At 37.8% G+C, this 18,356-nt stretch overlaps 1 protein-coding gene across 12 annotated transcripts in view; it reads right to left on the reverse strand.

Moving 5' to 3' along the window:
- NFIB (nuclear factor I B) overlaps positions 1–18,356 on the reverse strand; it is a 234,971-nt gene that overhangs the window by 37,132 nt on the left and 179,483 nt on the right. For all 12 annotated transcript variants that reach the window (XM_090038716.1, XM_090038715.1, XM_090038709.1 and 9 more), the window contains exons 7-8: positions 13,979–14,110; positions 10,288–10,472 (exon numbers count right to left, since the gene is read on the reverse strand). In XM_090038716.1, the coding sequence (XP_089894842.1) occupies positions 10,288–10,472; positions 13,979–14,110 (317 nt within the window). The remainder of the gene's footprint in view (positions 1–10,287; positions 10,473–13,978; positions 14,111–18,356) is intronic.

The raw sequence follows: 18,356 nt of genomic DNA on the forward strand, positions 1-18,356 counted from the left end.
TTTTAAATATTTTTTTAAAGATGAAACCAGTTACTGCTAGTACAATAGTAAACTGTATATGAGCCACACAGTCAGGCTGGTAGACAGGACTAGTTGTTTTCATTGCTCATTGGATGGGGTTAATGATCTGTAGGGACACAGTTATCTTTTAGCTCTGAGTGTCTGTTATATACTGAACCGTCAAAAAAGAGCCACTGAAGATTTGCTTGCTAAAATGCACAACATTTATTAAAAACTAAGAAAGAAGATTCAAAGGTATTTATAGATTAAAACAGTGTCATTAGCTTCCAAAAGCAGCTCTGTCTCCAAGCCAGACTCAAATTAATTAAATGGACACAGCTGGAGTCCAGTACAATTTGCAACAATGTATCACCTTTTACCGTTCCCTAGTGATATTGGTCAACAGGAATGCAACAGTTCATATGGACTCCCAGCTTAGTCCTTCTGTCCAAGAAAATGAACCCTTTCCTTTCTGAATTAAGCAATATGCAATGCATGTATTTAATACCCACTCAGGTAAAATTTTACCTGAGTGATGCATAACATTTTGCATAATATGGATCATCCCACACTCATCACTAATAGTAGGTGAAAATCTGGCTCCAGGAAGTCCGTTGGAGTTTCCTCACTGACTTCAGTGGGACGAGTGATACTGTAAGCATCTTTTTCTTACATGCAGATACAAGATATAACACTAGACCAACAACCTTTACATATTCCTCTTTCTTCTCTCATTTCTGTCATCTCCAGCATTTCTTCCCTTGCTGTTTAAAGAATTATCTGCTTTAACATTTATGTAGGAGTTGTAAAACAGAAAATTTGTTTTAAAATGATTAATGCAAATATTACTCGGATAAAACTGAGCGTGTTAGTGTTTGGCAAAAATCTAATTTAAAAAAATGCTATACCATGCTCAGTGACACCTCTAAATGTGATAATTGTTCCTTTTACTTAATTAAAGCTTTTATATTTAAATTTTTGGACCACCTCTGGTCACAAGTAAGCACATGCCTATATAGGTTTTATTTATGTTGTAATTTAATAATGTCTCTGTTTTTTCAAGTGGAAATCTGTATGGAGCAAACAATTTTCATAAAACTTCAGTGGTTTTGGTAGGGGCAAAAAACAGAGCCTTTCAATAGAAGTCTGTCACTAGGTCAGTTTGGAAAAAGATGTGACTGCATTCTCAAATGCTGTTAAAATATAAGCTCCATTTCCTCATGACGTTAAAATAAAATACCATTCAGAATGAGTAGTTTCTCACAATATGATCATTCCTGTCTTTTCTTCCATGCTGTGATCAGCAGTGGAACAATTAATAAAGTTGATGTTTAAGTTGTCGTAAGTAGGCTGGATCCTAAAATAATTCTAAAATAAATGGAACTGTTTATAATGATTTCAAAGCAATTGTTTTACCTGGGGACATACTGATAACAGTGCACACTGGTTTGCACTGAGTTCACCTTATTAAGGTCATCTTAACAATCACAAAACACGTGACTTTTAAATTACATTTTAGCACTTTGAGTGCAAGTCTGCAGTCATCACAGAAAAGACACTGCCCACCAAAGCTGTCACAAATCAATCACTCAGCTATTACTTCTAGCACCTTGAGTTTGTATAGCTTTTCTTTCTCTAAGGGTTAAAATCTGTCCTCTCAGGTCCCTGAGGTGGTGGGATGCCAGCGCTTTTTGGCACAGATCACCATCATCAGTTCTAAACGTAGCCAAAACTTAATCATCAATTACAGATTGTGCATGCTGTTTTTATTTAACCTTCTAATTCTGCTACCCCCTTGATCCCCCTCCACCTCCCGCCATTTACAATAGTTCTGGTTCTATTTTGGAAGCTTACATTTATTAGGAGTTCATCTATCTGGGTAATGTTATCCAATGATTATCATGTGTATCATTCAAATGATACACGTCATGTATATTGTTCAAAACAGTCATTCTGCACCATTCAGTATACATATAGATTCTTCTTGGTTTTTCTTAGGTTCCTTTCCAGGTGCCAAAGCAACCTTCTGCAATTGTAGAAAATATCTCCAAAAAGAGATTCTTAAAATCATACATGTGAAAAATCCACTGCTAGCTATTGACTGGAATTCTGAAGTAGAGTCTTTTTAGACAACTTGTACCTAATACCACAGGAATAAATTAGAGCCCATCTGACAAAGAGGCTGCTGACAGTGCCCTAAAAGTAAAAGTAAATTCAGATTTTCCGAATCTTGAACATCTGATCATACGTGTGTGTGTGTGTGTGTGTGTGTGTGTGTGTGTGTGTGTGTGTGTGATCAGATGTTCAAGATTCGGAAAATCTGAATTTACTTTTACTGTTATATATACACATACCATTTTTAATTTTTATCTTAGTTTTATATCACATCCAAAATTTAAACAGATTTGTTTTATTTATGAAGCCTATACGTATATTATATATCCTAAGAATTTCCAAAAGTCAAGATTTATGCTTGTTGTAAGCATAGTAATTTTAATGACAGAGTATTAATCTGTAATCAAACTTCTCTCACACATACAGAAACTCACAGCATTTTCCAAATCCTAATATAATATAATATAATCTCTTCCTTTCTACTAAGGATAGTTGGGGTTTTACTTGTAGTGGTTGTTTATATTTTCCTCTGCTCTCTCAGCTTCATGAATCAAAAGTGACTGGCCTTTTTATTTCACATTCATTTTTGACAAACAGTCACACCTGTACCAAGTAGGGCAATACAACCAGAAAAAGTCCAATCAGCCCACTCAGCATGACTGTCTTTTCAGTTTAAATCATGTAATATACTTTCTTAAGCAATTCCATCACTGGAAAAGAAAAGAAGCTTCTTGATTAAGCCAGGCTAGAATAGTACTAATTCTGTAAAATTCTTGAGTATAGTTACTTTGGATGTTCTTTCAGTTATTTACAATTCCATATAAGCAATATGATGCAAGGATATCTGGAAATGAACATGCAAACTTTGTTTTCATTTGCATCCCAAACAAAAGTTTTCAACAGAAATTACCTGTTTTTCAAACATGTTGCTTCACTACCTCTTTACTGAGTCCAAAAACCAAGCAGCAGCTCAAACCAAGCAAACACTATCACATGATTCATCAGGTTGTGACTGGTTAAGCAACCCATTCTTTAGGGGACCCAGTTCTAAAGTAACTGTCTCTTTTACCGGTCAGATTCACATGCTATGGTGATGGGCACCAATACAAAACCCTTGCATAGAAATATTTTCAAGCCTCTTGTTTGAATTCCATCTGCTGATAAACTTGAGACAGATCCAGTTTTGCGAACTTTTGTTTCCCTGTTTGACACACAAAAGATCCTTTCTTAAAAACTGGATATTAGCCACATCCATCTAAGACTACACAGTTACTTTATATTCTCTGTCAGTAGGCCATGCCATTTTGCTTTGGAATGCACACAATGGGTGTTGCCTATTCTAAAAATCTACAGGTGAAAGGAAGTACCTTTGTATTTCTGCATTCTCTTTTATGTAATATAGCACAGGCCTAGCCTTGCAAAATATAAGTGATTTTTTTCAGGCAGACTTCCCTAATGTTTTGCTTTGTCACCACCTCTTGTTCAATGTATATGAGAGCACACTGGCCAATGATGAGAGGATATACCTGCAATACCATCAATCTGTGGAAAATATTGAGCCACAAGTCCCAATTTCATCAGAATTAGATAAAAACATTGTCCTATATTCAAGAGCAACTAAGGATGTGTATAGTCCCCATTTGCTAGGGAGCCTCAAGGATATCAATATGAAACATGCAGTTTTCCATCTGCGCCTGGTAACACAGTGGAGGCCAATCTTTTTGGCGGTTTTCCAATCCCCTTCCCCTGCCTAATCCGCTGCTCTGCTTTCTGTTCCCTGTCCTATTTGCCCTGTGCTGCCTATGCCCTCCTTGATCTCTCCTGTGCCACACACACAGACAGCCTCTGTGGTAATACATGCACAACTACTTTTCTTTAATATGGGTCTCACTTCTATCATCCGTGCCTTTGTTTTTTCATAATGTATTACTGAAGTGCATTCAACATGGGCCTCACCTAGAGATCGCATATGGTAGCTTCAGGTGGCATGGCATGCAGCTGCCTGCCTGGTTGAAGGAGTTAGCTTCAGAAGACATGTTATTGCCAGTTCTTAGCCGACAGCATTATCTCTCTGTGCCTTTCTGAGAGCAATTCAGGTGTTGACTTTGATCTACGAAGGCTTGAGCTTTGTCTATCTGAGATAGTACCCCTCTCTCAGGACACTGCTGTAATAGTTGTGATCAGCTGCAGAAGTTCAGCTAATTGTGCTTAGATGTAAATGTCACATTACCAATACAAAATACTCAAAGTGAATACAACTCAACTCAAACACATTTTTACCAGCAGTCTGACAAACCCAGTTGGCTGATATTTAGGATACAGAGCAATAGACACACCTTTCCTCCTCTCTCATTTTCCTCTAGATATTTGCCAGGAGGACTGGAGATCTGTGCATTAATAATGCACAGGAAAAGAAATCGCTTTGTTTAAAAGATGGGGTAAATGTTGTATGCATATCCAAGAGACTGTAATTGGAGGCATTTCATAACCCAAAAAAGAAAGGGAAAAACACCTTAAAATTGCAATTACATCCTTCAATCCTTTGTCCCTAAAACCCTAATATGACAGTACTCTATTTCTGTCTCAAGATTAGAAGAAAAATATTATATTAACTTTTTAAATCTTCAGCAATGTTTTGTGCAAAGAAAGACTGTAAATGGCCAAGAAGTTTCAAAACTCTTAAATATCAATAAAGAAGGCACTGGCTACATCAAGGACACCCATTTGAACACATTTTTCTTTTGTTGATTTATTCTACAACAATGCTCCTTGGAAGAAACAGGAAATCCTTTAATCAGTCAACACATAGCCTAACAAGATCCCATTCTTGCTGATAAATGTTTGCCGTTGTGTACTGAAGAATCACAAAGCACCTGAATGTAGTTCCTTAACAATATGCCAATCTTTCATTAAGTGAAGAAAGAATATTACAAGCAGTTGAGAGAGGGAAAACAGGAAGCCTCACTAGGAGCTCAGAAATCACTGTCATAAAACAAAATCAAAGCTATTAAATAAACACAGTTGCAAACTAGCACAAATTGCAAGATTGCATCATGGCATAGTGTTCCCAAGAACTATTAGTCAGAAAGTTGACAGCACCTCACATGGACTCCATTTCAGATCAAGCCTAAAGCTTTAATTTTAACAGAAACATCTGAAAATTGTTACTTGGGATGATGGAAACCCTCTTTCTGATATCTGTACTAACTGATTATATTATAACATACAAATTAAACTTTACTATTTGTACATAATGCCCTTCATAATCCAGAGCCTAAGTGCTACTAAACACTTTGGGCTGGTTGCACTGGAGATCTGTGCATTAGGGCTGTGTGAAATTTTGTCAGCTCATTTCAGAGGTGTTTTGGCCCATTTCGGTGCGTGAAACACCAAATCCGAAACAAAAAGTAAGGCTCTGAAACATCTCTGGAGAGAGGTAGGAACACCCAGAGGAGCTACAGGAGAAGCCCCCATGGCTGCCCTGCCTGTCCCCAGTCCCCACCTGACCCCAGCCTGCCAGTGCTTAAAAAAAAATAAAAAGCCCCGCACTCACTGGCTGCAGCAGTGGCGACCACGGCCTCTGAAGGCTCGTGACAGAGCCCCCCCCATGCAGCGTGGGGCAGCAGGGGGCAATAGGGATCACCCCCCCAGCTGGCACTTGTGAGGCAGCTGCCCCATACCATGGGTGCAGTGCAGCTCGGCAGGGTGCCTCACACTGTCTGGGAGCTGGGGCTGCTGAGGCTGAATGGTGTCGGGCTCTGACTGACTGCTGGAGCCCCAGCTCCCAGACAGCACATGGTGCCCTGCCAAGCTGTGCTGCACCTGCACCATACGACAGCTGCCGCATGGATGCCAAGCGGGGGGGCTCTGCCACAAGCACCAAGAGGCCCCAATAGCTGCTGCTACAGCCAGTGAGTGCAGGGCTTTTTTTTTTTCCAAGTGCCAGGAGGCTGGGGCCGGACAGGGGATGGGGCTGGGCAGAGCCGCCATGGGGGCTTCTCCTGAGGCTCCTCACACCTAGTGAGAAGCAGGCACAGCTGGAGAAGCCACAGGAGAACCTGCAGTTACTCAGCTGTGCTTGTCTCTCCCCAGTCGATCCAAATTGCTGAAACAGTGTTGAAACTCCACAACAGATTCAGCTGAATCAAAGTGGAACAGTAAGCCAAAACACCAAAACAAATTACTGTCCTCTGAAACAACCAAATCTGAAACCAAAATGTAACATAGCCATTTTGCACAGCTCTACTGTGCATTATTCATACACAGGAAAGGACACTTCTTTGTTTCCTTTTTGCACAGTTTTCTCAATACTGGGACTTCAGCTGTTGTCCTCTTTTCCAGAAGAGGCCATCCCCCGCCTCTACTGATGCCATAATGTTCTTTGAAAGCATTTCCTTTGACTCTTTTCTTTGCTGCTATTTATTTTATTTGCTTATCCCTTTTATTTGCTTCTCTTCATGATAATTTGAGAATCATTCCCCTTTCCTGGGGTTGGGATACTTGACTGGAATTTAGTGAATTTGCCTCGGGCAGGTTGTTTTCTTCTGCTTGATGATTTAGTCCAGTTAAGTGGATGTTTAAGTTTTATTTTAATGCTTTCACTTTAATCTTAATGGCATTTAGGATTACTTACACATATTAACTATATTAAATATAAGTATATACATATACATATGTGTGTACACATGTGGGTTGAAATTTTCAAAACAATGTAGAGGAATGGATCATCACAGTGACGTAACTTTTGGAAGGAAATCAGCATCAAACTCCTTAAGCAGCTTTGAAAATCTCAGCCATACTTTAAGTAGATTAGATACAGATGAACTGGTTATTTTTTGGTGAAACTATAGTGGTAGAAGATCAATCTTGTGCTAAGCAACTACTAACAGTCTTTACTACTGAGGAACTAGCAACCTGTCATGATACCCAAACATACACACATACACACACACAGTAACACATGCCTGCACATAATGCCAAGGAAACTGAAAAGTTCAGTGACTCATCATAAGATATTTAACTCAATATTAAATGGGGATACCTTCAAGTCACCAGTTGGATACAGATTTCTGCTGTATAGTATATTTATTTATTATTCATGCTCCAGTCAGAGCAGTGATGAAAAAAAATATCACTTAAATACTGGAGCAATGGCTCTCTTTTGTTTACATTTGTTGGTTGTTGCATTATTTCTCACTGAAGCTAAATGGCCTGTTTGAACTTTGGCTGATCATCATGCATAATCTGGAGTATTTAACATTATGTCAAGAAAATTGCCACTGTGGAAACCTATGGGAGCTCTATATCTTTAAATGAATTTTACTAAAATATTCCACTGAATAGCACGACTGTCTCACTATAATCGGTGCAGCAGTAATGTAATTAATCTCAAAATTGCTGTGGGGAGTACAAGGCATCTCAGTTGCTTGTCGTAACAATCTAAATTAGTGTATTACTGAAAGATGTTGGGGAGGAACGGTTCATTTTAGGTAAATGCTGTCAGGGTATCCATTCTTTCTATTTCTAAAGCTGAAATTAAGACTATCATCCTAGTTCTCCTTTGAAATCCAAATGAATATGTTTTGAGGTGGGGAAGTATAATTAAATTTGATGTGGTATTCCTACTGATGCAGTTTCACATTTTATAATAATTAAATTTGTTTGAATAAAAATTCATGTTTTATTTAGAAAAGAAAAACTGGTTTGGCTCAAAGCATGCCATTGTATCAGAACAATTCTCTTTTGTCACTGAAACTTCACAGACGGCTGCTGCTTCTTCTCCTAAGAAAGAAAATTTTTCTTGCTATTTTACAGTTTTATACTGCCTTATCCCACAGTTGCTGTGCACAAGAGAAGTTTAGATTGTGCATGCACATCCTCTAGTGTACCACATATCTGATATCAGTAATAATAGTGACTAATAATAATAAATTACAAAGAACCACTGGAGTAGAAGATTGGAATACAGTATTTAATGCTGTTTCACTCTGCCCCCATCCCCCAGAAATTAAATCCAACATCAAATAAAATGAAAAGCATTCCCCTAATATTAAGGTTATGAAAGGTGAGAAAAGTAGTAAATCAAACCCAATTTTGCCTATTATTCCCTAGTGTGGCACAAAGCAAGAAGAGGAAATGTCTTCAGCTTGCTGCTAGTCCAAAAGCTTCAGCAGAATAAAACTTGTCTTTTAAGGTTAGTAGGTTAACCTTTTATATGTGGTATTAGAAAGGAGTTGATTCTCCTTAGGAAAGGGTTGATGGAACTTCCTCCTGCTCAATAAATGTGCTTCACGGTATTAAAGCCACAAGAGAGCACATTCATCAACGACTGAAGAGAGAGTGAGATACTTCACTTAGTACATTATAGGTTACCTTGATAATCTGAAACCAAACAGGGAACACTATAGAGAGATTATCACTTAATCTGTCATTTTAACATATATAAGAAATTGAAATGCAAGTAAAACAAGGACAGAATAATTAAAGAAGTACATACCACTAATGGCCTGATTTTAATTTGCATAACTTTTCCCTTAATACTGCCTAATTAAGACATCAGTTAAAAAAAAAAATCCAATACAAGGCTAAGATTTTCCGCACTGAATTAACGTTAAGGACTTTTAATGGATGTCTTAATTAGACTTTGTTATTCATGGAAATTTTGCACAAATTAAAATCAGGTCCTGTGTGCACTGTTCCCAGCTGAGTCTCAGCAAAAAATGTTATATGGGACAAAGATTTTTAATCCATGCACTGACAGAAATTTGTCGTCTAAAACTGACATACTCCAACTCCACTGTTTGGTTTAATTTGCATTAATGTTCTAACCAATACAAATCACATTATTTGGATGGTTTCCTTACAAAGGAAGACGCAAGTTTATAAACCAATATTTTCTTTAAATATGCAAAAGCTATGCAGCTGTATCAGAATGCTAGCCAATGGGGCCCAATAACCACAGTAACTTTTTGAACAGCCCACAGGGAACCTTATCTGTTATTCAACATAGAGACTTTGATTCCACCCCAAATCTCTCACTGCAGTGCCTGAAATGTATGCAAAGAGCCCTTCTATCAGTTGGGCTAAATATTTATCAGAACAAACTCTGCCTGTTTATCTCAGTTATTAAAACAAGACTTATGACTAATTTGGGGGGGGTGGTAATTCAGTGAGCTATGCTGTCATTTCAGTACATGCTCTTGAATCTCTCCTAAAAACATATCATAACATGAGCAACAAGGCTTTACAGGGACATTTCAGACAAGGCAGCAAAGCCAGAAACCAGACCAAGCAATGAAGATTACATTACATTGACTAGAATACTGGAAGTATTCCAAGTATTGACAGACCAAGGCTCAACTACAGTTTTTCCTATAGCACAAATCACATGTTAATGCTATGGGTTGTTTGTATCATGAAAAAGCACTCTTGCACACAGTCCTTTACAAATTACTACTCTAATGGAAACCATATTAACTTCCCACATCAAACTTCCCAGATTTGAGTCAATATATCTGCCAGAAAATACAACTGCTGTTACATGCTCTTCACAAAAAGAGAAAAACAAGTCTTTGGTTCTGTGTCACACTCATTACTGAAGTGTTTTTGTGACTGTATGAACTGTCAAGAATCAATGAAACATTGCAAGCATTACCTTGCCAGAGCTGATTTTATCTTAATACTTGGTCTATAAATATACCTGTATGTTCTTTTGTGTATATGCATTTACATTTGCTCCTCCCTGAAGCAAGCACTTCATTTGTGTTTCACCACATGAATCAGAGGTGCAAATTACTGTAACTGTTCTCTCAAGTGTCACATACTACTGAGCTATCTACCAATCCTGCAGCCCTGCTGTACACACAGAACTCCCATTCAAGAATTTTGTGGGCCAGAGGACTGCAGAATTTGCACCTTTTCCCCTAGTGCAACTGGATCATTCACCACAAGTATTCCTCTTAGGCTCCACAAAGAAGGAGTGAGTGGATATGATTGATCTGTTCCAGCAAGCAAGCCTCTGTATCCAATCAAATTAATTTTTTTTAAAATCACTTATGTCTGAAGTTCCAACTTGTTCTGGTATCAGACCTAATGAGCTGATCAGCTCTGCATACCCTGATGAGTACATACTTCTTATAGGATTTCTTTTCATATTGTTTATTTTTACAGTACCTGGCTAGTCTGAGGACTGGACGGGTCATAAGAAGGTACATAATTCTTCAGAGTATCCTGAGGATTCAGGTGGGGAGGATATCTGATTGTTGGATGAGAGAAGTAGCTAGACGGGGCAGGAGGGAGAATAGCCTGGGCTGGAAATGGCAATGGTGAAGGCGGAGGAGGAGTTCTGGTTGAGATGACTGGAGGAGATAAAAATAAAATGAAAAATATTTAGTGTCTTTTAAAGTTTACTGCACACCTCTTCACCTCTGTGTCACAGCAAGAAAATAAAACTCAGTCATGAATTGGCATTATGCATTTCTTATTCACAATAACTTTAAATAACCACCTTTTATTCCCTTCCCAACAGCACTCCAGGGAATGATAGCACTGTTATTCCAAATCATAAAGGCTTTTATTTAGTTGTGCATAGATTACACTATTGCTCAATTTAAATTTCCTTTAAAAGAAACTACACTATCCCAGCAAGGAACATTATTTCAGTTAAAAAAGTCTTCACCTTACAAACCTAGTTGAATAAAAAGCATACATAAAGAAGTAAAACCCAGATTTTTATACAGAGCAATGCAACTGAGGTGGACAAAGTCACTGAGTCCTAGGAGACAGCCACTGATTCCTCACTGCATTGTACTATACCTGTCTCATGTGGGGACAGGGGGCAATAATTACTAAGCAATAATGTCATGAATAATTAGCTGACTATTGTGGAAATGCTAATGAATGTTCAACTTCAGGGCCTGGGAAACCATTCCACCCAATGAAAATATCTCAGGCAAACAAAAAGGGATCTATCCTATACATATTTCTCTTTGCATTCTCTTTCTTCCCAACCCCCCACAAACACACACTTCTCTATCTATAGACTATATGTAATGTCTAAACAACCAGCAATGTTTTCACAATGAAAGGAATGTACAGAATGTCCTGTTACTGAGTTATCAAGCCAGGAGTGAAAATTGTTACATTATTCCAATGTATAATAATCCACATTCCACTCTTATTTCACATCTACAAGACACTTATGCTGTGCTTTATTAAAAGGAAAATATTGAGTAAGATGAAAATGAAGGAAAAAAGGCTTGTATTTTTCTTTTGATTAAAAGAAGGGTATAAAATGAAATCTGTTTAAGGTATTTTACAAAGTTCTTTCTGCCTTGCTCTTAGGATAGACATCGCTGCCTATACAACTAAATAATATCCAAAATTGTGGCAGAACCAGAACCATCTGAACTCTGCATTAACCCTGCCTTTATAAGTCCCCTAGTTTTATTTTTATTTAATTTTTTAGAAAGTCATTTAATTTGAATCTATTTGGCAGGTCTGAGCAGGAACTTACTACAAGTTAACCCTATAACAGGCAACATTATGGTTCAAAAGCAATTTGTTTTGAAACCCTTATGAATCCAAGACCCCAGTTACTGAGATCTGATTTTCAAATGTGGCTACATGAGGATACCTAAAATCTGGTATCTGTCTGGGTGTCCAATTACACACCCAAAGTTGAAAACATGGTTTAGGTTTATTGGACTTAACCCTGTTTCACTTCCATTTTTCAGCCCCAAGATAGACCTTTCAACAATCTTTTCAAAAGTCATAAGGCTGGATGTCTACCTGGTGAGAACACAAAAAAATTGCACTAGTGGTTATCTCCGAATTTACGCTTTGCAAAAGCAATTCAGTCTGCATGATAAGAATGGGGCAATAACTGAAAACAACTGCCTAATGCTCCTCTGATTCCCATTATCTTTTTCCCATGAAGAGAAGAATGGCAGTCTCATTTTTTAGTTTTATGTCTTCACTGGGCCGCATCTACCCATCATTTTTTCTTCCACTGCTCCTCTTCCCTACGGCTGGCTGGCTTCACTCTAGATCTTTTTTTCCCTTCCCTTGTCTTGACTTCCTGTATCTTCCCACCATGGGCCTTTCTTTTTCCTGCTGAGATTACTGAGCTCTAAGTGGGGCCACATAAAACAACTACTGCTTGTGACAATTTCCATCCATACTCTGTTACAGTAAGAGATACAAGACAAGCTAGCAGTGGACCAACTAGTGATTGAAGGCAGTAGTAAGAGGGGAGGGAAAAAAACCCTTCTGAATAGAGGCAGTTCAAGGTTGCCTGAGTTTCCAGAGTGGATATTCTGTGCCTGCCCTTGACAAAGTAACTAATCTGTTTACAGCAGGGCTTTCCAACTCGATGCCTTCAGGTCCCATCAGCTGCCCCTCCCAGTGTCCTAAAGAGAAGGAAAATTGAGTGGGGAATGGTCCATGTCCTATCTATTCTGCCTGTGCAGTGCAGGGGAGGGAAGGGCTGTACACTGCCCATGCAGTCTGTCCAGCGGCATACGGAGGGGATCTAGGGGCCTGTCCCCATAGCTTATGGCCAGACCTGACCACAGTGAAATTGGGCAGCCTTGGTTTACAGCATTATTATTCTGTTTACTATTCTACCTTGTTGCTTAATAAACAACATCTAAAAATTATAACCTGAGGAAAATGCAAAACTCTGGATTACAGTGTGGTTATGGTCAGAAAAATGACAATAGCATCTTCTCCCTCAACAAATCTACTCCATGTGAAAGTCAGTAACGTGATTCAGCTCAACTGAATGATAAAAATGAATTATGGCCTTTCGCCCGCCTTAGCTGTGCAGAATCAACAGAAAAGTGAGCTGCAATCCAGAGAGCCTGTACACTGCATACAGGACTGTTAGCTATTTTCTGATGGCAGAATCCTTAAGCAAACCAGAAAGACTCCAAATGGACTTTTACATCCCAATGTCATTTTGTAAGGCTGGATGTTAGGATAAAAATAACATCTTCTTTATTTTAAATTGGAGAAATATGATCAAGTCACTGAGAGAAAAACAACATAAAAGAGTAAGCAGAACTGCATAGGTAGGCTAAAATAATGGATATTCAGCCATAACACTCCTTCCTCCATCATCCAACTGTGCTCAAAAGACATATCCTTGCTTAAGAGTATGTAATGTGAGATAACCCACTGATGTTAGGCCCTTGCAGGGCCAAAAGTTAATATAGGAAGTTAGGGACAAAGGGTCAACTTTAAGTACGAAATTCAAAAATCACGCAAGAAAGTCCCTAACTACTTCCTGACAAGTCATTATAGCTCATGGGCTGTACTATTGCTTTAACCCACATAAGCAACTTCCCATTTAAGAGTAAAAGGATTTCCACTACAGATTTAAGTCAGTAAATGGCAGAAATATTTAACAAATTGTACTGCTATACATTTTCCAAAAAAATGATATTATTTATTCCATTGATATGGGTGTTCCCTTTTTTTTTTTTTTTTTTTTTTTGCTTTTGAGGCTTTTATTTGCTTTGGCATTGAATGAGTTATGTAAATACAATACACTAGTAGCAAAAAAGGTGCCATAGTTGTTTATGTTATGGGAGCACCTTCATTTAGGTTATGTTTATGTTTATTCACAGGTTTATCTTAGCTTTAATAATGCTAATCATGTTAAGAGTTACCTGAGCTTTGTTTAATGATAATTCTTTCAAGGATACCCCAACCTCAGTAACGTGCTTAATTCCCTTTCTACTTTCATCAGTAATATATATAGGATTAGGTCCATAATAAGGGATGCAATAATGGCATAATTATCATTGTGTAGAAAAGGAACAGAATAGAGAGGGTTTCTTCCTCCTTCATATGCCCTCACCACTGTGTGCAACTCCTGGGATTCCTGGATGGTGATGCTGGGGGAAAGTGCTCAGTCTTGGTGAAGTATCCTGGGGAGATGTAGGGCTGAACAAAGGCTTTTCAGGCTTCTTCATTGTAGGAGAAGACATATCTGCAATGGAAATACAACACAGCAGTCACATTAACCAATGGGAAGCATACACATGGTACTTTGTAAATTGTACAATGTTTATGGTTATGCTCCTTACTTAAGTGCCTGTTCAGTTACCAACACTTCTAAGCACCTATACACATGACAGACCTCTGCTTTGACGCGTGCTAATTAATTGAGTCTTCTGTGAGTCTGCTGGAGAGTGCTAATTGGCACGCTCCGGCAGCCTCCACATCATGTGTCTTCAGCATCCCCACATTTCAAAATGGTGGTGGAGGCACTTTAATTAAAGCTCATTGAACAAGCTTTAGTTAATGTGCCCCTGCTGCCATTTTGAAGCACAGGACACTGAATACACATGACGCTGCAGGCACTTTAATTAGAACAGCTCTCAGAGTGGCTCCCCACTCCATCCCAGAGCATGTGTATAGATTCCCACTGTGACCAGTAAACTAATTCAACATTATTGATTTTCAACATGGGCATAAATAAACAGTCACTGTTGTTTGGCCTGCAAAACAGAACCTGCATTCCCTTCATAGCAACCAAGCATGTCAGTGAAGAAATCCAAGTCCTTTCAAGTTCCCTAGATGGTATTCAATACCAGTCTGAATCACCATATTCACTTCTCCAACAGCATTATATTCTTTACTATATTTTTATTGGGACAATGTAAGTATACAATGCATTTAAAGCATGTGTTATTTTTAATTTGGAAATCCATGTTTTACCTTTTCTAAATGTGTAGTGACACAGTATAGCCTTCCCAAGAATGCGAGATACACACTATTCTTGTACAAGTAGGGCTTTCTCACTTCTTTCCCACTGATGCATCAACAAAAACATCTGTCGATGGAGATCATGGTAGTTGTAGCAAATGAACAGCTGCTATTTGGAAGGCTTCTTTATTTTTTACAAATATATTGTAAACATAATGTATATTATCTGAAGCTTTAATTAACCTAAAGTCCATGACTGCACTTGAGAAATTGGAATGAAATCCTTTCCACTTTTTAATTATTTATAACAAACAATCAGAGGCTACACATGGCATGGTATTTGGAGTCAATCTGAACTCAACAGGAATAACTCATATTTACTGCAGGTAAGCTCATTTCTTAAGTACTTTGCTGGATCAGGGCCATGCTGCATTTGGAGCATGCTACTGTTGTCTTTAATGTGCAGTTGTCACCTTATCACCAGGCTATTGCATTCTGCTCTGTTTAAACTGTGTCTTAAATCCTATTAAACGTTGAAGATGGATAAAATGGAGCCTTGTAAACATATTCAGTCAATGCTTATTCATCTGGCAGTTGTTTAAGATATTACTTAGTGACTTAGAAAACTTAGGACCTGAGGCCCCTGGCAGACATGCAGTTAAAGGCATGATGCGATCTGATGTGCAATCACCACAATTGCTCCTCCTGCCATGCCACAGAGACCAGGGGCCTGAGCTACTGATTAGTTTCTGCCATTCTGCACCAATAGAGATACACCAAACAACTCTTCATGAGGCCCCAATTTTAAAAGTCCAAAACCTGGTGACTTTCATGGCACCCTGCAATGCTTCTCTTGGCAAAAGGGTCCCTAAAGAAGTGAATTTTGGAAGGGGAATATATAGGGAAAGAGAGGCATTTGTTTTATTTCCATGCTGTACAGCTTTTAGTGATTACTGTTAGTTGGGAGAGTTGATTACATTGGACTACTGCAATTTCAAGTTATTCTGTATTGCACCTGAACATTGATGTAAGTGCATCTATCTGCTCACTGTAGAAATTTAAATGAATAAATAAACAAACTGCTTCTTGAGAGTAAAGATATATTTATTTTTTCTGCTTGTACCAGCATCTAACAAGAGCAAGATTTCCACGTGGTTATGGTTAAAATTATTACATGTCTCTGCTAATCTACCAACATTCTAAACAATATATATTTCTAGTGCTCTCAGTGAGTCTGGTGCAGATATGCTACAATAAAAACGTCTTATTTCAGGAATGATAGATTATTTTGTGATGAAACAACAGCTTTAGCGCCTTCATTTAAAACCCTTGTTTCATTTAAGAACAAAGAACATTTCATTATTGTACTAGATGGTTAAGATTTTATTATTCACTGAATAAAACCAAATATTTGCTCTTCTGCTACGCATGTACTACTAGTGAGTAGTCTGTTACTGCAAAAACATTCCAAAGTCATTGTCCAAAAAAACAGATTCATTAATGGCTCATAATCACAGCCTTTGACTAACACACTATGTCCATCGCTGGCTGCCAAAAATTTATCAGTGACTGAGTACCTTGATAAAATACTTTCTGAGAGACAATTATTTCATTATATCACATACATAAATATATTAAAAAGGAAAGACTAACTAAAGCTTGAATGAACTGGATGTGAGGAATCTTTTGCTTGTCTTTCACTGATATGTTCAACAAAAGAACTGAAAGAATGAACTGTCTTCTGCTTAGACATTCTGAATACGTCTGTAGCTCCAATTTCTAAAATGCAACAGAAGCTAATGTGACTGTTACTTCACAAAACAAGAAAAACTTGTGCTATTTAAACCAAAAATATTTTGGCTGCTTGAAAGAAGAATGCTTTATTAAGTGCAATGTAATCAGGGTTTCCATTTACCCCCTGGCCTAATCCCTAGTTTGAAATGAATTTATAGAAAAAGAGGCCAGTTGCTACTACAATCCTAGCCTTTTGCCTTTAAAACTGTGCTACTTTTCCTGCTTCAACTTTTGGGCAAAAATAAATATAGTCAATACCTAAGCATAGCATAAATTACAAAGCAACACAGAATACAACCGGCCGTATTACTATGAGAGATGATGGTCTTTAAGTCAAGATGAATTCCTCTGGCAGTCAATAATATAAAATGTTTGAAAGTAACTATGAAACTATGAAAGTTTCACTACCAGATGAACCCTCATCACCTGCTCAAGCCCAGATTAGGTACTTTACTGCAACAAAACATGCTGCATCATACACTGCAGTGAAGTACTTTTGGAGGATACTCACAGCATACCTGACTGCTGGGCATGAATGGGTGAAATACATGTAGCACTTCCTTTGTTAAAATAATGTACTTAGCATTGTGAAGTAATTCAGATGGCCATTTCTACCCCTTGTTCTCCTCTTGTATGCACTGACATCATAATGGAGCATTCAAGTTCTATTCACAGTGGAATAACAGATGCAGTCTACAGGGGAGCCAGAACAAAAACTGTTTGTATAGGTTACAAAAAGAAACTGCAGCACTCTCCTTCTTGACCAGGCTTGTAAGTCTGGTAAGAAAGCAAGAGCTATATTTTCTTCAGAGAATTATCAGCTATGGAAAAAAAAATTATTATTAAAATTTAGGAGAAGCTGAATTTTTTGTACTTTTATTAATAAAAATATGTATGGCCTATAAATACAGCAGAATTAATTTAAATAATCTTAAAAGTTCACAACATTTTTACTGGTACCTTCAGTACTTACAAAATAAAAATGACTGATTTAGTTTTGCTTTAAAACATTTTTATAGGTCACCCCACATATATATTTTATCTCCTGCAACCTAGATATACAAAGGTAATGAGGTAACAAGTGACTGAAAGAACATAAAAAGCAGGTATAGTTGTATCATAGCTTTCCATGGAAAAATAACTACCATCTAAGAAAAAAAAGAGCACCAAAATCAGCAATTTAGATCAGAACATATTATTTCTTTGTCCTCCCTAGAACTTTCTTAAGGCTTTAGCAAAACATAAATGTGTTTTTTAAAAATTCACAGGTGTGTTCCATATTACTCTTGTGCAATATCATTGTGTTATTGTGGAGATATAGTGCATACATGCCCAAATATTCTTGCATAATATACTTCTTTTATTGTAGAGATATTTACAGTATATACATGCCCAAACTACTGCATGTTATAAATTCTGAAGTGTCACATCAAAGAGATAAAGGCTATGAAAATAAAAAGTGTTAGATCAACTCATCTCCCAACAAGGTAATTCCATCTACAAAGGCAGGCAGAAAAGAGCCACTGTGAAGCATAGCGTATGTAGCCTGCTCATTGGCAGCTTGCACAAATGGTGCTCCAGATGTATATCTGTTCAAGACAGCCCAAGGCAACAATTTTGATCAATTCTAATGTGATAAAATGCTGCAGGGAAAATGTGGAGAAACGTGTTTACGTCAGCCTTTAATTAAACTGTTGTTCGCTTCCAAAGAACCTTAGGAAACACTAATGAGA

Source organism: Crocodylus siamensis, chromosome 3 (assembly GCF_052110815.1).
Source record: "Crocodylus siamensis isolate JL-2025a chromosome 3, ASM5211081v1, whole genome shotgun sequence".
Lineage (NCBI taxonomy): Eukaryota > Metazoa > Chordata > Crocodylia > Crocodylidae > Crocodylus > Crocodylus siamensis.